General features: G+C 38.1%; 1 protein-coding gene across 2 annotated transcripts in view; it reads left to right on the top strand.

Annotated features, from left to right (window-relative positions):
• Positions 1 to 18,689, top strand: part of CD109 (CD109 molecule) — a 158,222-nt gene extending 139,533 nt beyond the window's left edge. For both annotated transcript variants that reach the window (XM_014535778.1, XM_014535779.1), the window contains 10 exons: positions 1,911 to 1,992; positions 3,783 to 4,011; positions 5,018 to 5,183; positions 7,398 to 7,588; positions 8,286 to 8,441; positions 9,515 to 9,580; positions 12,405 to 12,547; positions 14,666 to 14,813; positions 16,537 to 16,639; positions 18,216 to 18,689. In XM_014535778.1, coding sequence (XP_014391264.1) covers positions 1,911 to 1,992; positions 3,783 to 4,011; positions 5,018 to 5,183; positions 7,398 to 7,588; positions 8,286 to 8,441; positions 9,515 to 9,580; positions 12,405 to 12,547; positions 14,666 to 14,813; positions 16,537 to 16,639; positions 18,216 to 18,382 — 1,451 coding nt within the window. In that variant the 3' untranslated portion in view covers positions 18,383 to 18,689. The remainder of the gene's footprint in view (positions 1 to 1,910; positions 1,993 to 3,782; positions 4,012 to 5,017; positions 5,184 to 7,397; positions 7,589 to 8,285; positions 8,442 to 9,514; positions 9,581 to 12,404; positions 12,548 to 14,665; positions 14,814 to 16,536; positions 16,640 to 18,215) is intronic.
• The last annotated feature ends 5,526 nt before the right edge of the window (positions 18,690 to 24,215 follow it).

The raw sequence follows: 24,215 nt of genomic DNA on the forward strand, positions 1-24,215 counted from the left end.
AGTTATATATAAACATATACATAAAATTTGTTATTAGGGATATTAGCCATTTGTTTCTCTTACAGGCTGCAAATATTTTCTTCTAATTCATCACCTGTCTTTTAACTTTGCTAATAGTGTGTTTGCCATGAAAAATTTAAAATAAAGTGTTTTGTAGTCAGATTGACCAATTTTGAAAAATAACTGGGCGGTTGAAATGATATCTGTTGCTTATTGAGAGCTTGCCCTGGAAAAAGTGCTGTGCTAAGGACTTTTCATACATAAGTCATTGAAAGAGGTCTCTGAATTAATAGGAAACAGCAGTTGCACACAAAGAGATCTTGGCTAAGGCCTATCTTCAATACCCACCAGCTGTGTGACCTTGCACATGGTGTATCCAAGTTCCCGTTTTATCATCTTTGAAAAGGGATACTAATGGCATCTACATCATCGGGTTGTCCCGAGGATTAGCTGGGTCCTGAAAGGGCTTTGAGCAGTTCCTGACACATAATCAGTGTTGGATAAAGGTTGGCTATTTAATTACTGTGCCACAATATTTTAGTTTTAAACATATAAATTATAACCCAATATCCCCTTCTTCAAATTAAGCAAAATTCTGCCATCATTTAAATGGTATCTCTATTTCTTTTACCATAGGTCTTAAAGATCACCATGAGACAGTGTCTTGTTTTCCGAATGCTTTGTCTTACGGTAGTTTAAATCAGCTGCTCAGATCTAGGGTTTCTTGTGGAAAGACTCATGGAGAAAAATTTGGGACATGGCGAGAGCAGGTTAACTGTACTTTAAAAATATTACTGCTTATGTTTTGTTAATCAGATGTGAATAACTATAATTATTGATGCTTCTAAAATGTGGTGTTTATAAAGTAAAAATTTTTATTACTAGACTTCACTAGGGATTAAGATCAACTTATTACAAATGTTCATGGTTGCTGGGCTCTACATGGACGCTGCAAGGTCATGGTGTGTGCCCTCCCCTGCCTGTGGTGGAATCCTGCCATTTCCAGGAAGAATTCTTGGTTATTAGAGAATCACTGATAATGCCTGGAGTTGGAAATGTTTTTGGCTGTTGCTCATGCTTGACATTTAATGATAAATTATTGCTATTTTAATTTCATGTTTAGCAAGTTAGTCTGTTTATGGTTGTTTGGTGGGTCTTTAGTTTTGGGCCTATGATTTCGCTCGGCAGCTATGAAACATGTGCCTCTTTTTTTGCAACCATTTATTTGCAAATATGAAACATCTGTTTTAATTAAAACAGACACATGAACCTTAACCCCCTCCCCAATTTACTTCTATAGTGAGACTTCATTGCCACCATCAAGTTGTTTTTTCTTAAGTGAGAACTTAGAATTGAGCAGACCAATTGGTCTCTGATTTACCTCAGTTGGCCATGGCAAAAAAATTTTAGAGGCATTGTCTTCGATTATTTAATAATTCTCCCTTTTTCCAAATCCCTCTGTTGCTGGCCTAAAACTAGAAAGCATTTTTATTTTCTGTTTTAGCTTTAAACTTTAATTTGAAATTCTAGATTTTTTTCTTAGCTATCCAGCAATTGTTGGTGACTAAGTATTGAAAGCATTGGACTGGAAACTGCAGAGTTAAAGAAAACTCTGCCTTCAGTTAGCTTGCTTTTGAATGGCTAGAATTATTGTCTATGTTATAGTATTCTTCCGAATTTACTTTAATTTGGGGATATCACAGTTGTTATTTTTTTGCATTCTGCTGAAAAAATGCTGGTATTTTACATTTTCCACAGGACTTAACATGGAAAATATTTTATATTAGTTGCTGATTTGAATTCGTCTTCTTTCCTATTCTCTACCCGTGTTTCCTCGGTATGAAAACATGATTAGAAACTGCCAGTCATTGCAAGTTGATTACATTGATGATCTATTTTGATGTCTTCAGGTTACCAGAGAGAACTTCTCTATCAAAGGGAAGATGGCTCTTTCAGTGCCTTTGGGAATGATGACCCTTCTGGGAGCACTTGGTAAGTGTTCTTGCTAACAGAGCAAATCCTTGTCATGGAATGGGCCCTCACTAGGTCACGATGGCCATGAAATTGGTAGATGTGTTGTATATATAGGCTCTGAGGCTGTTTTCCCCATAGCCTGGCTTTAAAAGAGATTCTCCTCTTTAAATATGATTTTAAAACACTAACAAAGCAAGTGTTTTTGTGTAGAAAAGATAGGTCATAAGTCCTTTTTTGGAAAAAGCAAAAAATAAAAATACCACACGATGATGGTAGGGCTGACAAGAAAATTCAGTTAGAAATACCGGGTGATTGTGACATAATTTTTTCTTTAATTTATATGATCAACATGAATTTTTTTGTTAAGGCAGTCAGTGTAGTTTGTTTAACGTTATTTTTAATGTGTGTAGGATTAAGTAATGAGTATCTAGAGTTTCTTCCAGAATGGAATCTCTGCATGGCTGATTTTGGATGATTGCTCCCTCTCCTTGCTTTTTCCCTACTATCTTCAATTCTATATTTCACTCAGAAAAAGACTGACTGTATCAGTCGGGTTGGACAGGGCATGCTATGGTAACCACCCCTTAAATCTCAGTAGCTTACAGTATTTACAACAGAGGTTTTCTTTCACATGCTGCATTTCCATTTTGGGCCAGCAGGGGGCACTGCAGTCTATGCTTCAGCTGCCACCATCTCACCTCACCGGGAAGCTTCAGGCTTTAATATGCAGCTCTGGCAATTGGATGCTTCAGCCTGGGTGTACCATTTCTTTTCACTTTATCATTATCAAAGCTGGTCACATGGTCATGTTTCACTTCAGGGAGGCAAGAAAGTGAATTCCTCTGTATCCTGAAAGTAAAAGGGAACTGGATATTATTGAATATTAATAATATTTACCACACTAAATCTTTTATAGGATGAAACAGATCTGGTTCAAATTTTCTTTTGGCATGAGTCAGGATATAGATCCAAAAATAGAAAGGTTTCAGTGTTTTATTGCTTGACATTCTTTTCACCTCAATACTTAGTGTTCTGTAGCGGGCATCAGCCAGCTTTTTCTGTAAAGGTTCAGAGAGTAAGTATGTTAGGCATTATAGGCCACATGGTGTCTCTGCAGCATATTCTTCCCTCTCCTCTCATTCCTCTCTTTTTCCTTTTATACCTTTAAAACAAATTTTTAGATGGAGGATGGAGTGGGGAGAGGTAAAAAAAAACCTAACAACACCCAAAACAGACTCTGCTGTATTTGGCCCAAGGACTAGACCTAGCCCAACAGATTTAGCCCACAGACTTTAATTTGCTGCCTCCTGTCCTATGGGAAAGAAAATATCAATTTTCTCTACTTAAAAGTATGGCAGTTGGTAACCTATATATACTTTATTCATATCTTTAGGGCTGAGAGAAGTATGTAATAAGTTCATCCTTGGTAAATACCCAGAACAGTCCAAAGATGAGTAATCTTGGACAATTTATTTAACTCTCTTGGAATGTCAAATTCTCAATCTATCAAATAATGAGTCTGTATTAGATGATTTCTAAATTCCTTTCTAAGTCTGAGATGATGTGAGTTGACCTGAAATTTCTTGATCACACTCAAGTGGCAACTAGGTCTACCAGGTAGTCGGAGTTGTTCGTGTTACCTCCTTGTTGTGTCCTTCCCTTTGTTTCTTCTTCGGTGAGCCTCCCTTGGGTGACTCTTCTGATGGGGAAAAAAGTGTTGCTATTGTTGGTGTTTTCTTGCTCAGCGTTATTTGGAGGACTTTATTAATTGTATTTTATGTCATTTCCCTCCACCCCTTTTCCCCAAGGTTGTCAGCCTTTGTTTTACGATGTTTCCTTGAAGCTGATCATTACATAGATATTGATCAGAATGTGTTACACAGAATATATAGATGGCTCAAAGGACGTCAGAAATCCAATGGTGAATTTTGGGAGCCAGGAAGAGTGATCCACAGTGAGCTTCAAGGTGGCAATAAAAGTCCAGTAACGCTTACAGCTTATATTGTGACTTCTCTCCTGGGTTATAGAAAGTATCAGGTATTTCATCTTTGATTTCATAAATGGTGGGTGGGGAATCACAGGAGAGGTAGGTTTGGATGGGTCCAATATGTGTCTGGAAACTTAGGGAATTTTGTATTTTATATCACATTTGAAGTATGAATTTGGGCATCCTTTTGCTTTGCATTTGTGACCACATTCCAAAATCTGAAAATAAAAATATTGACCCACTTTCTCAGAGTAACTAGGAGAATTCTAAAAATTCCTTCCAGTATAAATGTTGTTGTACTTGCTGTTGGTAAGCTAAGTCAATTCCTATTTTATTGTTGGAAAGGTTAATTTCTTAGGGGACAGACAATTCTTCAGAATTTGGGAGTGCATTTTATTAAATTTAGGTTGTGAAGGATTTTTTTTATTTCTAAAATATTATGGAGCAATTACAGTGTCTGCTCATTTAGTACAAAGTACACCCACACTCTAAAAAGCGTGTTAAATGGGCATAGATGTCTGGTTGAGAATGAGCGTACGTGGAAAGTTATGCTAATGAGCTTAATTTCGCTCCAGAACTGTCTCAATGATTGATGCCTTTACTGCTTAATGCCGACTGCATTTCACATGATCAAAACCAGCCATTCTCTATATTAAGCTCCTACTATTTTCCTAGCTCAGGTCTAGGTGTGCAGAAGAGAAACTTTCCCCTGAATTTAGAGCTTCAACCCCTGAGATCACATATGAGAAGTATCTTTCTTTAACTATATTGTATGCTTGAATCTGAATTCATGATATCCAACGGGAGAAACCCTGGCAGAAAGTTCTACTTTTTATTTCCTGTAAGGCACGGTGCCTGTTTACTTTCAAAAACGGAAAAGTAGTGTTATGGTTTAAACACATGGCAAACCAATGAATGTCAGGGATCATTGTTGATTCCCATTGCCTAGGTCAAAAGTCAGGTGCTTCCTGGACGCTGAAATTATTTTTTGAATAAATGCTTGAAAATACTTTTGGGGTTCTTTTGAATGGTAAAATATATATTTTTTCTTTCAAGCCTCATCTTGATGTGAAAAACTCTATCAAGTTTTTGGAGTCTGAGTTCCTCAGAGGAATCCCAGACAATTATACTCTGGCTCTTACGACCTATGCGCTGTCCTTCCTGGGGAGCCCTAAAGCCGAGGAAGCTTTGGATATCCTGATTCAGAGAGCAGAACTAGAAGGTATATGTGTAGCCCATGGACACGAGCAGTGGGGTACTGAAGACCCTGGGGGTGGGGCGAGCAGGGGCTAGGTGGAGGGGAGTACAGGGAGGGCGTGGGATGGGAGATATCTATAATACTATCAACAATAAAATATATTTTTAAAAAGGGGGTAACACGCAGGTCCTATTGGAGGTTGTTAGACTGTTGGGCACTAGGAGATATATAAATTATGTGAGAGAGTTTTGTAAGCCAGATATGAAGTTGATTAATTTACATCTTCTAAATGGGATGAAGCATGAAGCACAGAGGATTATGGGATGGGAGAAATCTATAATACTATCAACAATAAAATATATTTTTAAAAAGGGGGTAACACGCAGGTCCTATTGGAGGTTGTTAGACTGTTGGGCACTAGGAGATATATAAATTATGTGAGAGAGTTTTGTAAGCCAGATATGAAGTTGATTAATTTACATCTTCTAAATGGGATGAAGCATGAAGCACAGAGGATTATGACATGGCCATGTTGCTTCTACTCTCCCCAAGAGTTTTTCAGAGAATTTCAGGGCATGGGTAGTTTCTTCTTTTGGATACGTTCTACCAGATGTCAGTTACCCTTTCTGAGACCATTTCTGGTTTGGTGGCCTTGAGTGGTTTTTAAGACCTTGGTTTATGAGAGATTTGGGTTCAAATTCTGCCTCTGCTACTCCCCTTTGTGAGCTGCAGTTTTCTGAACTGTAAAATTGGAGTGACACCAACTTAAGGGTTGCTGTGAAGATTAAATGAGATAATGCACAGTGCTTGCTGCATGGTCCATGTTGAAAAATGGGAACCACAATGGTAATTAATAGAAACTCAAATGCCAGAAAAATGCTGTTAGTGAATTATGGGTAGGATATATATATTTTTGAATGGGGACTATTTAGGGCAGTGGTTCTCAACCTTCCTAATTCCACGACCCTTTAATACTGTTCCTCATGTTGTGGTGACCCCCAACCATAAAATTATTTTCGTTGCTACTTCATAACTGTAATTTTGCTACTGTTATGAATCATAATGTAAATATCTGATATGCAGGATGTACTTTCATTGTTACAAATTGAACATAATTAAAGCATGGTGATTAATCACAAAAACAATATGTGATTATATATGTGTTTTCCCGATGGTCTTAGGCGACCCCTGTGAAAGGGTCGTTCGACCCCCAGAGGGGTCGCGACCCACAGGTTGAGAACCGCTGATTTAGGGGCTACAGCAGGGCAAAACCTACAGATGTTGTCACTTCCCAAATGGCCTCTACAGTCAGGGATTCAGGGTGTGTGTGTGTGTGTGTGTGTGTGTGCTTGTGAATGTGTAGTTAGATAGATAGAAATGGGGATGAGTGGGCTGAAACAGAGCTGTTTCAAAGCTCTGTTAATTCAAGAAGGGATAACTGTAGAAAGTATTTTGAGACTTCTGAGGCTGTAACAGATTGAATCCTTATCACCTATTGTTGTGCTGGGGATAAAGATTATTGCACAGAGGCTGAAGCAGTCCTTGACGTTTCTTCTTCTCTGCTTGGCAGTTATTACACATTCCACCCAAGTGTAATCATCATCTAAACAGTAATGTTTGAGCGGGGAGGCACCAAACAGGATGCTCCTCCAGGGGCTCGTAGGAATATCTCTAGGAAGATTGTTGCGTTGGCCAGGGTCCCTCATTTTTTTCTTGGGGGCTTGGATTTTGAACTTATAACACCAACTTTCAGATAATGAAGGAGAGGTTTCCCAGAACATTAGAGCTGGTTAATGTCTGATTCCCAGAGCAGGGTTCTTTCCAATGTATTCTAAAATATTTTTGTGATGGCCTGTTCAGAAAAGTTATGTACATTATTTTCTGGAATATAGTATGGTTTTTTTCTTTTATTTATAGCTATTGAGTCTAGAGCCAAACATATGGATATCTTTTGGGAAAATATTTTCATCAAAACATCCTCACATAGAACCAATAGGGAAAGAATGAAAATTTATGTTTCAATAGTTTAAAAAGTGACGTATAAGTGCATGTTTATATCTGTGCATGCATGTGTGTGTTTAAATATACATGTTTTATTTGGCATACATATATATATAGAAAGCAATAGAAATCATTTTATGTTAGCCAACTAGAACTTGGACCAGTGTAAGGATATTTAATGGTATAAAATGTAGGTTTTCTGTCATTGGTCATTCTGGCATTACTTTTCTCTTGCAGGAGACATGCTATTCTGGGTGTCATCAGCGTCCGGACTTTCTGAGTCCTGGCAGCCCAGATCCCTGGATATTGAAGTCGCAGCCTATGCGCTGCACTCACACTTCCTGCAGAATCGGATTTCTGATGGAATCGCAATTATGAGGTGGCTGAGCGGGCAAAGAAACAGCTTGGGAGGTTTTGTATCTACCCAGGTGAGTCATGACAGTTTTTATTTATTTATTTTTTTCAATATATTTTATTGATTTTAGAGAGGAAGGGAGAGGGAGAGAGAGATAGAAACATCAATGATGAGAGAATCATTGATAGGCTGCCTCCTGCACGCCCCCTACTGGGGATCGAGCCTGCAACCCAGGCATGTGCCCTTGGCCGGAATTGAACCTGGGACTCTTCAGTCCTCAGCCAATGTGCTATCCATTGAGCAAAACCAGCTAGGGCAGTCATGACAGTTTTAAATTTATTATCCATCCATCCATCCATCCACCCATCCATCCATAGCTTTAGGAAGTATGTAGTTGCTTTTTTTTCATGACTTCATCAAATTACTTAGCAGTTTAAAAGTTAAGTAACTTAAGCCAAAGGTTTAAATTACTCATTTTAACTTTTTCTCATCATGGATATAAACATCGCCTCTGATATTTATAGGGAATAAATTAGTTCCCCATCTGTATTAGCCATTTTCCCATCTGTGGTAACTGATATTGTAGATGGTGAGTTCTGTCCAGCCGATATTTTCTGAGCCTCTCAAGGAGATTCAAAGATGAATAAAGGAGACTTCCACTCTCAGGGAAGGGGATGACTGTTTAGCGGGGTTCCTAAACATTACTGTATTTACCCTTGGAAGACCTTGATGTATACTTACATACACACATGGTTTTCTTTTCTCAACAGGACACCATTGTGGCCTTGAAGGCCCTGTCTGAATTTGCAGCCCTGATGAACACAGAAGAGACACATATGCAAGTGACCATAACGGGGCCTGTGGCACCAAGTCCTGTAAAGTTTCTGATTGACACACAGAACCACTTTATCCTCCAGTCGGCAGAGGTGTGGACAAGGGGTGGTTATTTAAAATTCTGTGCAGATGACTCCGTTGGGTAGAAAATGGTTTTAACTCCGTTCTGTTGACTTCAACAAAGACTTGTTCCCAGAGCCCTGTAGCGAGTGGGAGGAAGGAGCACACCCCTTTGGTTGAATTTGCTGAGCTGGGGAAGGGAGGAGAGGATGGGAATTTTGAAAAGGAGAAAACATGGGCACTGACATATTGGGACCAGAATGAACACCCATTGAGATACTGTTCTTTGCAGGAATCGTGCTCAATTTCTTTACATGTGCTACTGCACTTATTTCTCAAACCAGCACTAAGAAGTAAGTTCCATCCAGCAGATATTTTTTTACTTTTATCCCTATTGTACACATGATAAAACTGAGGCTGAGAGAGGTTAAGAACTTGCTCAAGATCATGCTACTAACAACAGTAGAGCTATGACTTGAACCCATGGTTTCAAAGACCATGTTCTTTTCAGCTGCCCCACCTGTCCTCATTAGAGAATTGATAAAACCAGTAATAGAATTCTTACTTTGATATGGAATAAAGGCCTATGCTAGACCCTAACCTTCTCTCCCTGGGTAACCTTGTGGGGACTTGAGGGTAATGGATGAAAGTAATAATTTCAAGGCTGGAAACTGAGGAAGAGGGGTTATGGCAAAGGAAAAGAAGGAATAACCTTAGTCATAGGCAACGATGATGTGTCACTGGGTGCCCAGCATGACCAAGGGATTAGGCACTGACTAAGGGAGGTCAGTGGAGAGAGCTGGCGTGTTTCTTGTCTTTCATGCATCAGCCCCTAAAGAAGGGCAGGCCTACCCCTAGCGCTAATGTGCTTTTCTAAAGGGCAGAGGTGAGGGCGTGTGAAGAGTGGGCGCTACTTTCTCTAACTTCACTTCTGTCATGGTTGACCCAGAGCTTTTGATATGTGAGGCCCTGTAAAGTTCTTAGAGCTTTCCACAGATTGCTCACACTGTATCCCTAATGAGGAATCACACTGACCTCTTGTGCTACTTGGAAGGACCTAGATATGGAAAATTCGCCTTATTCACTTTCCCCCACCTTTATTCAGCTTGCTGTGGCAGTGCCAATTGAAGTTAATATTTCCGCAGATGGTTTTGGATTTGCTGTTTGTCAGGTATGTAATAATATTTGGGTAAATATGACTTGTTATAACAATTCTTTGGTTTGGGGCACTGCTAAATCTTTAAGTTAGACAATGTATAGAATCCTTAATGATTTATTTATATGAGTTAGGCAAGATAAATCACTATTAGAGACGTTATTAGCTGGAGAATAGACAGCAACTCTATGGATTGATAATCTATTGGATAAATATTTCTTGGTTATTATATACAGCTTGAAGTGAGGACGAAAATCTTCCAACACTATTCCTGTGACTTGTTGGGAACTCCCACATTATTTTATGAAAATAGAGCTCTGAATTTTAATGCTATGACTTGATAAATAAATATGCATTTTACTTACAACTTAATATTCATCAAACAATATAAAGGTCAACATGGCATTACAAGTAATTGACCTAAAGATAGGAAATGTGTCCTGTACTAGAGCATGATATGGTTAATGTTCTGGTACAGGAAGAAAATCCAAAGAAATCTACCTTTTATCATGCAATAGGGATTAGAATAAAATGAAAGTAGCATGAAAAATACAGGATGAAATATAGGATGAAATAATTATTATACTAAATAATACATGAAAATCATAGGAACTAAAAAATCATTTCATTAGAAACCCAATATAATATGTGATAGGACCAACAATGATTATGTGCTTGATTAGAAAAAACAAACCAAACAAACCCTGAAAGATTTACTGAGAAAGTAAAAAAAAAAAGAGGCTATTATACAGAAAATGGACTTTTTTTAAAACACCAGGACAGTTGTTCTAGACAAGAGAGCAGAAACACTTGCTAAGTAAGGCAGAAGCTTAGGTATAATTTGGGAACTTCCAAATAATTCTAAGATTAATTTTTCTGATACTCAGAACAAGTGAATGTTTTTTAAAAATCAAGGAAAAATGATCACAGTTAAAAAGGAATGGTATTCAATGAAAAAGATTGAAAGAAAAAAGAGTGAAGAGTTTGTATTGGTCTTTACTAACAAAGACTGGGTGAAAATTCTCATTCCTAAACCATCTTTCAATGCAAACAGTAAATCTGAAAGTAAATACACAGGATATTTTAGATACAATTGGAAAATTATATAAGTATACTTTAGTCACCAAATTGGTTGGCACTCATTCTCGATAAACCAAATGTAGACAAATTCCTTAAGCCAAGTGATTTTTACTTGAGGTTTGAAGGGCACAGCGGTAAATATGGCACCTACTGGTCAGAATGTTCATCAGTCCTATGTGTTTATCAACGTGCAGAAAACAAAAGGTAGGGACTAATAGGCACTGTGCGTGATGGAGAAAAACACTGCAGAAAGAAGGTCATGCTGGAATAAATCTTGAGGTTTCCTCTAGTTGATATTTTTCTAAGGGCCCTGGAAAAAGAATGGCAAAGAAAACTCTCAGTTTTACAGTAAATGTTAACTTCTTTTGAGTAATAAAATGCTAAGCTGTTGGAAATAAGCTGCAAGATCTTTTGAAGTTCTCTGAGTGAGCAGTTGAACTTTATTGTGGGCCAAACATAAACCCTAATACTTAGTTATAGATGACATTACTTATGTCCCAGAGGACAAATTTAATAGTCCTTGTTTGTGTTTTGATGGTGTTGGTTCTTAAAGGACAATTGCATGCCACTGGAAGAGGGATGATGAAAGTAATAGCGATCATCTCTCCAAATTTATGAAACCATTCCTTCAACTGCTCCAAAAATACTCTATATAATTTTAGTTGTAGTTAAAGAAAGAGTTGGAGAATTTCCAGGGTGAGAAAACAAGAATGATCAAGGGGATGAAGGATTTGAGCTAGGAGTGGCAGAATGAAAAGTTGGAAATCTTAGGTTTAAAAGATGAAGGCTCAGAGAAAGGATTTTTAATAGTATGTAAATCCACAATGGGTATTAGAGGTTTAGTTCTCTCTGTGTGTGATTTAAGTATAAAGCAGAAAAAAAATACGACTTACATAGCAATAGGAAGGCTTATGAACCTTGGATCAAAAAATGTGGAAGAGGTAAAAAATTTAGATTCCAGTTCAACGTGGCATGAGGCAGGCCTAGAGAATTTTCCCAAGCTTCTGATCTTAGGATTCATTTGAGTAAAACACTGGTTCTCACACTCCCCAGTGTCCACACAGCACCTCACATTATTGGTGGACGCAGAGTATGTATATGCTGGAAAAGACCCAGTTGACTTGAAAACCGTTATGTATTTTATCATCTCTGAAAGATACATGATAAAAAAAAATCCTGAGCAGTTGAATAGGTTTCTGTCCCACCAAGGCTCTTAGATGTTTTATCTTAGAGTTTCTAAGGTTCCAGTGTGTGAAAGATGACTTCAGTTGGGCAGCAAAGTTTAGAAATTAGTGGACACTCTTAAGAAAGTTGGCAATAGATGTTTCTCTCTCTCCTCCCCCAACCCTTTTCACTCTCTGAAACTCAAGGGGAAAAATACCCTAAAGTGAGGATTAAGAAAAAAATAATAATAAAGAAAGAAAGTTGGCAATAGTTTCACTTTTTCCCAATAGGGAATGTTTTACATTCTTTGGAAGAAAACAATACCCATGACTATCATTCATGATAATCTACGACACTTGTTTTGGAATGTTAGCAAACTTTTCTCAGTTTTAAAAATCATTACTTATAAACTTTCATAACAATGTTTGTTACTAATGATACTTTGTTAGCTAGTAAAACTAATTTTTTTTCTAGGTTGGAGTTTGTGAATGTAGTTGATAATCATTACCTAACATTTAGAAAACATAATGATGGTAATTTATTGCTAACAATTTATTGCTAATTTGTTATTAATGCTAATTTGTTATTTTTGCAGCTAAATGTTTTTTATAATGTGAAAGATTCAGAGTCTTCCAAAAACCAAAAATCAATCCAAAGTCAAAAAGTCTTTGACTTAGATGTTGCTGTAAAAGATAATGAAGATGATATCAATCATTTGAATTTGAATGTATGCACAAGGTTGGTATCTGTTTAACTCTCCTCATTCCCCTTTACAAAAGAAGATTTGAAGATTTAATTATTTATATATATCTAACTATATCAATACAGAAGGAGTTACATTGAACAAAGATTTGTTATGCATTATACTTTAGACTTCAACTAGAAATGTGTGACCTGCTAATAATATTTAAGCATTTCTCAATGTGTCCAACATTATTTACAAGTTTTCTTTGTACTTATAAGAACTTTGCATGGAAAAATTTACTAAAACTCAGGTCTAATTGATGAAAACTGGAAATTAACCAATCACAGTTAATACACCCAAATTGGTTATTTCTGGTTGTTTTTATGTCATTTTTATGTTAAGCAATTATTCCAGGTTCATATTTAGTATTCAGTGTTATTTTTTTTTAAAAATTTTATTTGTTAATCCTCACCTGAGGATATTTTTCCATTGACTTTTAGAGAGAGTGGAAGAGAGAGGGAAAGACAGAGAGAAACATTGATGTGAGAGAAAACATATCGATTGGTTGCCTCCTGCACGAGCCCTGACCAGGGTCTGGGCCGGGGAGGAGCCTGCAACCAAGGTACGTGTCCTTGACCGGAATGAAACCCAAGACCCTTTGGTCCAAAGGCTGACACTCTATTCACTGAACCAAACCAGTTAGGGTGAATGTTATATTTTTAACTCAAAATTTCATAAGAGCAGGCAAGTTCAATGAAGAGAATAGTTTCATTTTCTTTTTTTAGATAGTGAAAATATTCCAATTTAGAAAGTCTCACTGTGGATAATTAGGCAGTTATAGCTTCTGGGAGTACATGTAAGGTGTTTGTAAATTTGGTTTGTATCCAGTGCATCTGAGGATCTTGTTAAATCATAAGGGAAAAAGGCTCCACTCAAAGGTATAGTGGACCGAGTCTGTGAAGTTGTGGTCCTCAGCTTTGTGCTCATTCTAACACACACACAAGTTGAGAGCAGCTCCTTTAGAAAGTTCTTTTTTAAAAAAGCATTGTTTATGGATTTCAGAGAGGAAGGGAGAGGGAGAGAGAGAGAGAGAGAAACACCAATGATGAGAGAGAATCATCGACTGGCTGCCTCCTGCTCGCCCCCTACAAGCCCACGACCTGGGCATGTGCCTTGACCAGGAATCGAACCAGTAACCTCCTAATTCATTGGCCACTGCTCAACCACTGAGCCACACCAGCCAGGCAGAAAGTTTTTGAATCAAGAGACTTTACAGTTGGGATTGCTGAGGCAGCTGCAGTCAGCAGTTGTACTGTATGGCTTTTCCATCGGTCATCGGTTCATTGCTCTAAAAAGCAAGATTTTCTGCCAGCCCTCCTGGGGTTTGCTGCGGGAAAGGACACCAGGAATTCACTTAACAATGCTATGATCCTTTCATGTTGGAGACACACTCCTTCCCGTAACCACACTGGGCTCCTTCTGCTCCAAACAGAAAGCTCTTGCCAGCTCTTCATTTTAGAAAAATATTTACTTTAAAGGAGACAAAATGTTGTTGGTGCCCAGGTGCTTTGATGCTGACATTGTGTACAGCAGTGTGAGGGAACGAGGAGGTGTGATAAAACTTTCTGAGGCTTGTCCCTGTCTCCGGGTGGCCAAAGAAAACACAAAATGTGCTCCAAGTATGCGGGAGAACAAAGGGAAGGACGTAAAACCAGATGAAGGCAAGGTTGCTAAAGACTTGGCCTAGCTCTGCTGCAAAGTGGTGGTAAACGATGCCTCTATGTCAGTCCTGGCTTCTTGCGGGAACCTTTCGGGCTGTCAGCTTTTGAGAAAAGGCAATTCAGTTTGGAGTCACCACTCGAAAACAGAGTTGCCTGCTGAACGGGCACCTAGGTTGTACCTGTCACAACCTACCCAGGCCTGTTGCATGGCAGGCATTTCACACTGTCTGCGAAGTGAACACATTTTCTACCATTATTCCTCCTGTGGTTGAAAGTGATAAGGCGTTCACACCTGGAAGGAATGGATGATCTGTTTTACAGTTTTCTGCGGTGATTTTTATTGGAACGATATAGTAATATCTGAAATGACACTTGGCAGTTTTAACTTTTCTATGAAGATAGTTTGCCAGCAGCTTTTGGTTTTTCTTCCATCCTTTCCTTTCGATGTAGGTTTTTGGGCCCAGAAAGAAGTGGCATGGCTCTCATGGAAGTGAACCTGCTTAGCGGTTTCACTGTGCTGTCAAATGCAATTCCTCTGACCGAGACAGTGAAGAAAGTGGAGTGCAATCAGGGGAAACTCAACCTATACTTGGATTCTGTAAGTAGTGAAACCCGTTTCATCATGGTGACCATTGACAGAGCCTCCATTTCTTGTGTTCAAAGTCTCCCTTACTTTACGCATGTTTTCTTTAAGTTGTTATTTCAGCGTTTTGTGTCCCTGAGTGACTTTAACACAGCAACCTTATATTTGTTCTCATTAAAAAGACATCATTATAGAATTAGTTTAATTAAAGAGCATTGCTATTAATGATGACCCCGATGAAAGTCTTGATAACCAAATCATTATTTCATGCCAGATGTAAAATAAATATATAGAAACTGCCACATTAGAATTTTAAAAATCAAGTCCAGATCTCACTTTGAGAACCCCTCCCTCGCCTCAGGGAATTGCTAAAAATATTTGTTTAAATGCTGATGATGAAAGCTTTAATTACATGTTTTAAAATGCTTTTATGAAGCTTTAAATAAATCCCAAAGTGGGTTAATATTCCTGCATTGATGTCAGGTGCTTACATCATAGCAGAATATTTTCAGAGGTTTGGTCTTTATATGTAATTATTACATAATTTTCATACATACTTCCCATTGCTGTATGAAAATTATTGGTCTAAGAATAAGGTGCATAAAATATGTGAGAATAATGTAAGTGAAGAATTCAAGACTCTACTTATGTCTTAAAACCGCTGGTCTGTAAGTTTATTCTTTTCTTCTAACATCTATATGAAATTCATAGGTTGAATTGAAATTTGAGTTCTAAGTGTTTTAGGATTTCATGTTACATGGGGGGAATATGTATGTTTTTTTATTCCAGTTTTGCCAAATATGAATCAGAAATATATTGCTTTAGCAATATATCTACTTTTAAAAAGCTAGTTCTTGAATGTTCTCATTGTTTTAAGACTTCAAAAGTCACTCTGGTTAAAAACCTGTTAAAATTAATTCAGGGTCTCTAGGATTCTTTTGCTGTTCAGGAATTTTCATATACTAAATAACTGCTTGAAAGCCACAGGCCTGATTTAGAACTTGAAGAACAAATTTAGAGTTTTTATTTAATAACATAATTGGTTTTGAAGTTTGTCCTATACCCGAGATGTTCTTGTTAATAGTTATCTTAATTTGAGTGTCCATTATGTTTTGACAGATTAATTTGAATTTTTATTTACTGCTAATTGGTATATGATGGAATGTTTGAAGGCATTTGTCAATTTTAGATTCCTTAACCAGTTTTGTTTGCCAACTTGGCATAAGCTGCCCCTCTTAGAAGCAAGGAGGCTGGCCTTTTGTACTTCATATCAGTCATTGGCTGCGGAGTGCTCCCACCTACGCGGTGTACCCGTCCACCCCAGGATTACCTCACTCACTGGGAGAAGTGGCTCCTGTGAACTGAGGGCCTTTCTCCAGATAAGGGGCTGCTGTGAGCTATTAGCAGGAACTGCTGTGGGCGCACTGCCCGAGGCAGGGGGTCTGGGTGAGGCACCAGGGCCTCGGAGCATTTGTCCTTGGGATTGCTGCTTGACCACTCAGTATCTATCCCTCTCAGTAAAATGGAAGTAAGAACAATACCTGTCCTGTAAGGGTAGTTTATGGTTAAATGAGATAATTTATATAAAGTGCTTACCACAGTACAGGGCATGTAGAAGTGCTCCCTAAATGTTAGTTTCTGTATCTGTTTCCTAAAATGATAAGAAAAAGAAATATCTTTTACTTTTTCATGAACACATAGTCTGCCATTTTCTTAAAAGTCTTTTGTATTTTTCAAGGTAAATGAAACCCAATTCTGTGTTGATATCCCTGCTGTGAGAAACTTTAAAGTTTCAAATGCACAAGATGCTTCTGTGTCCATAGTGGATTACTATGAACCAAGTAAGTGAGTTCTGACTTCCTGTTACTTTAGGAGTTAAACTAGGCATCCACCCATCCATCCCTTCATTCATTCACTCGCTCATTAATTCATTTATTCAAAGTGGTCACCAACTGGATTGGTTTTGTGGTGGGGGGTATTGTTAGGGGAAGTGTAGGAGGTAGGGGAGCAGGAGGCAAGCTTTTCATTTAAATGAAGACAACTGATCATTTGCAAGGTCCTTGGGGACATGTTGGGGAACCACTGATGTTGTACCTTGTTTCTGCCAGAAGGACCGGATATGCTGTGGAGATGCAAGGATAGTACCTAGTTATCCAACTTTGTTATTTGACCTCGCTGCAGAATTTCCCAAGTGATGTTCCTTAGGTGTTACAGAGAACATTTTCAACCTTTAAGAAACCAAAGAGGTTCAGTCTATGTAAATTTACTTTTGTGTGTGGAAAACAACTTATTTATGAGAGGCACATTTTTAAATGAACACGTGGGAAAGATCAGAGTTTTAAAAGCCTACCATCTCATTTTTGAAAATCCTAAAGTTAGAAAACATATTTATAACATTAAAAAAAATTAAATAGGAAGGAATTTGAAGATAGAATATTTTTAAAAATTGTAAAAATTAAAGTAATTTGTTTTATAATGACTTCGTTAGAGTGTTGTAAGTGCTTTATATAGTTTGTTTCATATTAGCTTATCCTATAAAATTTACCAAAGCTGAGTACTTTTTAGAAGATTATGTTCTCAATGTTTTAAAGCAACAATTTTCAATCCTTTTCATCTCATGACACACATAAACTAATTACTAAAATTCTGCTGCACCCCCCCAAAATATAATTTTTTGCTGATCTGACAAAAAATAGGTATAATTTTGATTCATTCACATTGGACAGCTATGGTTGTATTGACTGTTGTCCTTTTCCTTTTTTTACTTGGCAATCTAAGGGAAAGGAGGTCAGTGCCCCTGACTCAATCGAGAGGGATTGCATGTTTTAAAAATTCTTGCGACACACGGGTTGGAAAATCACCGTTTTAAAGCATTGAAACAAGGCATTGCATAAGCGGAGTTTTCTTCATATTTTTGTACTTTTAAATAAAGCCCTTTGTAATATCTTCTTTCTGTTTTTTAAAAAAATTAATTTATTTTTCAATTATAGTTAACATACAATGTAAGTATCTCTTTTCAGTAGTTCTCATGATCAGAACTTTACTCGAATGCACAGACAATATCGCCCTAGAAGATACTCTGGAGGCAGTGAAACAACCCTTAATTGAAAGTCTTTCCCGTTTCACGAGGCTCCAGGGTGGGCTTGCCCCAAAGCAGGCAGCTGCAGCCCGTTTTCTCTGTTCATGCCGGCAGCTGTGGGTGGTGCACGGATTGGACCGAAAGCACTGTTTCCCACTTGGAGTTGGTTAGCAGTGTGGGCCCCTCTGGAGCATTTCACTTGTTTCTTGTAAAGAAAAATAAAATTGTATGGAGAATGGAAAACTCAGGAAAGTGTATTGAAATGCTTTTAAGTTTTGGCAAAGTAAACGTTTCTAAACAAGGGAGACGTGTAAACTGATGTCCTCCTCTTTGAACAGGGAGACGAGCGGTGAGAAGTTACAACTCCAAAGTGAAGCTGTCCTCCTGTGACCTCTGTAGCTGCCCCTACGAGAGCGGGAGTGGCGCGCCGGCCTCCCTCCGTCACTCCCCAGTTGTTTTTGTTTTCTGTTTCATGCTTCTGTTCTCTTTGCAGCGTTGGCTGTGACTGACTTTTTAAGGGCTCTGTGGAACCCATTTCCAGAGTCACACGTGATTGTCTTATTTTCATAATCCAATGTTGCTTCTGACTATTTTGAAAAACAATTTTTTTTCCTTCTTTTTGTGGGGTTGAGGGGGATGCTGTACCACAGGTCCTAGTAGGCATGGCTGCATAGATTTCTTCACCTGACTTCCGTGTGCAACAAAATGTCGAATTATTGCAGCTGTATATCTTTATTTTTCCCCTCTTTAAAATATTTTAGGATTTTGGAGGAGGTGTTGTTTTCTCCAGAATAAATGTGTTATTTTAGATCCATTCTTCTTTTCATTTTCCAGAGGAAATGAGGTTCTTCAGACTTGTTAAACATCAGTCTTTCCTTTAGTATTGATAACCTAAAAATAAAAGGCCAAGGCTAGAGGCATCAGCATTTATTTGAGATAAAAAGGAATCATTACTCGGAAAGCACTGATTCAGGCAGAAGCCCAGATAGTGTTTGGGTTAGGAGACAAAGACAAGGGGTATTTATGAGGAAGGGAAGGAAAGCAATGACATCATTAGAAGGAAGATGCTCCTATTGGTGCAGATGAGCTAACCTAGCGATGTTTAATTCTGAACGATGTGTTTAACTTTCAGCCCCATAGCCGTCAGTGTGGTAGTCACAATAGCTGCTTCCTTGCTGTCCTTGCAGACACAGAGCCGCTGTAGGTTATGTTGCCCTGTGTTAACCTCCCGAAGGTGTGAGGCATCAGGCTCACAAGGCAGCTCCTTTGGGATGGCAGCTCTGACTCCATTTTAAAGTAGCTTCAGTCATATTAGTTTTTAGTGTTAAAGACAAATTCCCCGAGAACTGGGAGAAAACAGCCAGAAGGAGGAGCTTGTTCTGTCCCCTTCCCACATCCACCTTAACACTACTCCCCAGCCCAGCCCACGCCGTGGTCTCTGTACCTCCTTTGCCATTGCATATCACAGCCCCCTTTTCCCAATGTAGATGGTGAATTTTTTTTTTTAAATCAAAATGTGGTTTTTCCACTCCAAATGTAATTATATACCACATACCTTTACATTTCCTCTATTTTTCTTCTGGAGAGAAGAATGGGAAAGGGAATGTGTTTTCCTGTGCTTTGCTGGTGGGGGCAGCGGTTGAGGTGTGTCTAGAAAACTACCCGAAGGGGTCCTGGGTGTGCTGTTCTTCTCACGTCCTCAGCCCACACGCTGGCTCTCTTTCAGGGGGAGGGTTGGAGCGCGTTGCAATACTTGCCTTACGTGACTTAGACTAGAAGGTCCTAGGCCAGGAGGCACACGTTTTGTTAGGAATAGGGTGTGGTAAGCCAGGGCTATGACAAAATCTTCAATAAGTCATGGCAGAGTGACCTCTCTGGTCTGCAAAAGCAGCTGAGGTTTGCCAGGGACCAGAGTCGTGACGTGAGGGCTGAAGTGAAGTATGTAGGGCATTGCCGGGGACCTGCTGAAGCGCTTCTAGGCTCCAGTGTCTGAGGACCACACTGTGGGCCATCTGGGGCCATCTGATGCTTGCTGCGAATGCTTAAAAATTTCCTGAATTGTGAGCACCTGGGTCAAAATATTCATTTATCTGGGTGAAATCTTTAAAGAAGAATTCCTTTCCTATTCTTTCTCTTTTCTCTCCTCCCTCTGTCTTACTTCCCTTTCCTTCTTTTTTCCTACTTCCCCTTCTAAATATATTAAAATATATTCGCTATATAAAAAACAAATGAAAGAACTTTTACTAACTCTAAGAAATGTTTTAATATTACTCCTTAAGTCCATGGCATACCTCTTAAGGACCTGGGAAAAATAATTGCCATGGGCTCCAGAGAGTCTGCATTACAATATTTTCAACTGTTTAAAAATAAAGCTGTCAAAAATAAAGTATGCAAATATATCTTTTAAAATGAATTTTAAAGACAATTTTATTTTTTGTTAACTTTAAGAAAGTGTAGTCGAGTGGATGTTCATGTATTATTGTTTATGGATATTTTGGATACCAAAGTAGAAATCACCAGCATTCAGTGCTTTAAAGTTTGAGAGGTCTATGGAGACAGAGCAGTTAAATATCAAACAAATAATTTTCCTGTGTTTGTTTCCAAGTGGGGAAAAGTTCTGTCACACTGTTGAACACTCTGATCTAGAATAAGCATTGTTATATGTAATTGGATATCACATGTGTGGGCCTCCTGTATGGTGTAATGAAGCTGGCGATGGGAGGTAGGGGGGGACAAAGGTACCTCCTACCCTGCCCTGCTGACCACCAATACCTTATATTCTTTGGTGAATAATTTATACTGAACTTTGAGTGTAATATATTAGAAAACCCTAGAATGGACAGGCCAGTGGAAGATAGTTTGAATCTTTTTTTTATTTTATCCTCACCTGAGGATATTTTTTATTAATTCTAGAGAGGAAGGGAGAAAGGAAGGGAGGGAAGAAAGGAGGGGGAGGGAAATGGGGGGGGAAGAGAGAGAGAGAGAGAGAGACAGACAGACATTGATGTGTGAGAGAAACATTGATCCATTGCCTTCCATAACCTGCAACTTTTTGGTGCATGGGATGATGCTCCAACCAACTTAGCCATGGGGCCTGGCTTTGAACATTTTTTAGACCATATTTCCTCATTTAAAAAGTAGGACTTCCTCCTTCATGTCTCAGAAGACTTGCCTGCTACAGGCCATGGGTTTGGATGAAAAGTGATTAAAAAGCCACAGAAATAAGGAGAAAGGAGGATATCTAGTAGTGAACATTAATGGTATAGACTATTTTCTTCACATGCTATGAGTAATATTAAAAACTCACTTTACGTGTAAGTTTGCTTATGCTGACTTAAATTCCATTTAGGATGCCATCAATTTCATTTACTGATAGGAACTAATTTAAAGCCGCCCCCTCCCCTCTTTTTCCATCAACTGGGAGCCTTATTAAGTAACACCAGCATTCCTCACTTCCAGTTTGGAGTGGACAATGGTGCCAGAGACTGAATGTTGGGAAAACTAGTAGCAAAACAATTCAAGAACAGAACAATGCTTTTATATTTGTTTTCACCATCTTACTACCTATTGTACTTTATGTTTTCCATATGTTCTAACAATAATATCTTTGTTTTAGTATGTTGATTATAGTAAAATTCAAGGAGTATTGTGCTAATATAAAATCCAGATATGTATCTATTACCTAACAGTTTGTTACTTCTATATGCAATACCATATCCTACATGTGGAAATTTTCAGTTGCAGATAGCATAATTCTCCCTGCTCCCATTCTTTAAAACCTGGGTATAGTTATTTTTTTAAAGTTATGTTTAGCCCTAATTTCTGTTTATGTTAAATATAGTTATAAATAGTCTGGCAATATAACATCAATTATCTTTATTTTGATATAATTCATTTATTTCATTAAACATTTCTGGCTGTCCTATGACATTTTAAAAAAAAATTGGAGCTATGATTTCCTTGGGCCATCTTTAAAAAAGAAGCCATCTTATTAACCTGTTGGTATATAATCTGGAGTTATTTGTAACAGCCTTACTTTTTATAATTTGAGTTATTGAAGTTTAATACTGATTTCTATAAAAATATGTTGTAAAAACCGCCTTGACAAGGTTTCTTAACTTAAGAACAATAGATATTTTGAGCTTGCCAAGTGGCTACTATGGGTCCAGGTGCCATTGTATATTTATCCTTGGGTGCATCATTTTCTTGCACATTGTAAATCTGAGACACTTATAGTAAGTGGATTCACTCTTGGATAAGCTTCAGAACCTTTTATACTCTCCATAGAGGCTTCTGTTAAACAGAAGAACATAGTCTTCACTTTCCTTTGTTTTCAACTTCTAGTAAAGCATAATACTTATAGGAACTTAAAATTTTTCTATTTTCTATTCGAATGATATTTATGTTAAGTATCTTGTTACATTGGGAGTAATTGGAGTTGCAATTATTTTTACCACTAGTTTGAATAGAGGTCTGTTGTTTTACTTCAGGAAACTAAATATTAACTCTACATTTTTTAATTAAGTCCATAGCAGTGGGAGTAGGCTTGTTTCAAAATTATTTCTAGCCAATGAGTTTTGTTTTGGTGTGCCTCACCCAAAGACAGTGCCACATTGCAACATTCCATAGAATGTTGTCATTTTGACGTCCATTATTATTCTAACACAGGAAAATAGATATTTTCTAGATGATTTCTGAGTTTCTCACGTCAAGGGATGCTGGGTGTGCATGTGTGTATGTCTCTGGAATAGGGATGATATTGATATATGTAGCCACATATTTAAGAAGAATTCTATCTCATGTTGTCACGAGGCCACAGTTTACCACTCTTCTTTGAGATTTAGCTTTAATAGCTTCAATAAAATATAGCCCTATCATGGTCCCTCAAGCCTTTATGTTTTGGATTTTTAGGAGGTTGCAGTTGATGTGGTAGAGTCAATTTCTTATGAACACAGGAAGGTTTATAAAATTTTGTCCATAAATCTATTTTGAGAAGCTGTTTTGCATATGTGACACATACTGTTGAAGTGAAGCATTCTTTTTCCCAAAACTAAAGCTTTATATATCGATCAAGGTAATTCTGAAAGTTTAAATTTTCAATGTTATGTTATTGTTAATGGTACTCTACTATGTATACAATAAAAATCATGGTTTATCAGTAAAAAATTAAAATGCCCATCTATTATCAGTGTTCTTTTTATTTTACCTTAAGTCATGTCTATAGCACATCTGTAAACATGTTTTGTTGTGAGAAGTGGGTTGTCTGAGGATAGGTTAGAGTTGGCATTATTGTGTGACAAGAGTTTGACATGAGTGAGGTGAAGGAGACTTGATCACGAACCCCCTTCACTTCCTTCCTCATTCTTTGTGTTTGGTGTTGGAGTGGGGTTTGTAATCACCTAATAATATCAATTAATTTAATATGATTAATTTAATGCCATTTTTACACAATAATAGAGTCATTAGAGTCACTGGACAGATATTTAGATTAAAAAATAAATCTATATCTCAACTCTAGGAAACGTAGTTTGGAGACTGGGAAAAGGTGTAGTTATTACTTACTGAAAATGTCTATAATGGTAGCTTCTAAACTTGGTTCACCATCAGACTCTCATAAAGAACTTGGTTTAACAAAAAAACCTTGGGTTTACTTCCAGAAAGTCTAATTTAGCAGGTGTAGGAGTGGGTTCTGAATCTGAGATTTTAAGTTTCTAGGTGATTCTGAAGATCATTTCAGTCTTGGAACCACTGGAATATGTAATGGTTTTCATGCTATTATGGATCCTCACCCTTGACTGTGCGTGTGACATGTGACTTTCGTGTAGCCGGCAGAGTATGGCAAAGGTGACGGGACCTATGTAAGATTATAGTGCCCCTCCTGCTGGAGTCCCTCCTGCCTTCTCTGGCTTTGAAGACACGAACTGCCGTGTCGTGGCTGCTATGTTGGGAGGCTCATGCAGCAAGGACCTGAGATCAGCCTTTAGAAGCCGAAGGCAGCTGCTAGTGTACAGCCAGCAAGAAGCCCTGTAGCGGTAAGGAACTGAGTTCTGCCCACGAAAGTGGGTCCTCAGTGAGGCTGCAGCCCAGCTGGTGCTTTGATTGGAGCCACAGGAGATCCTAAGCAGAGAACCCGCTAGGCGCTCAGGCTCTTGACCCACAGGAACTGTGAAATCAGCAATGTGTGTTATTTGAAACCACAAAGTTTGTGGTGACTTGTTACACAGCAAGATAAAACTAATACACCGATTTAAAAAATTGATGTTACATGCAGATACCTTATTCCTAACGGATACACCTGGCATTGCCATCTTCTCTGTAGCTGAGCGGCCTGTACACAC

This window comes from Myotis brandtii, unplaced genomic scaffold (assembly GCF_000412655.1).
Source record: "Myotis brandtii unplaced genomic scaffold, ASM41265v1 scaffold151, whole genome shotgun sequence".
NCBI lineage: Eukaryota > Metazoa > Chordata > Mammalia > Chiroptera > Vespertilionidae > Myotis > Myotis brandtii.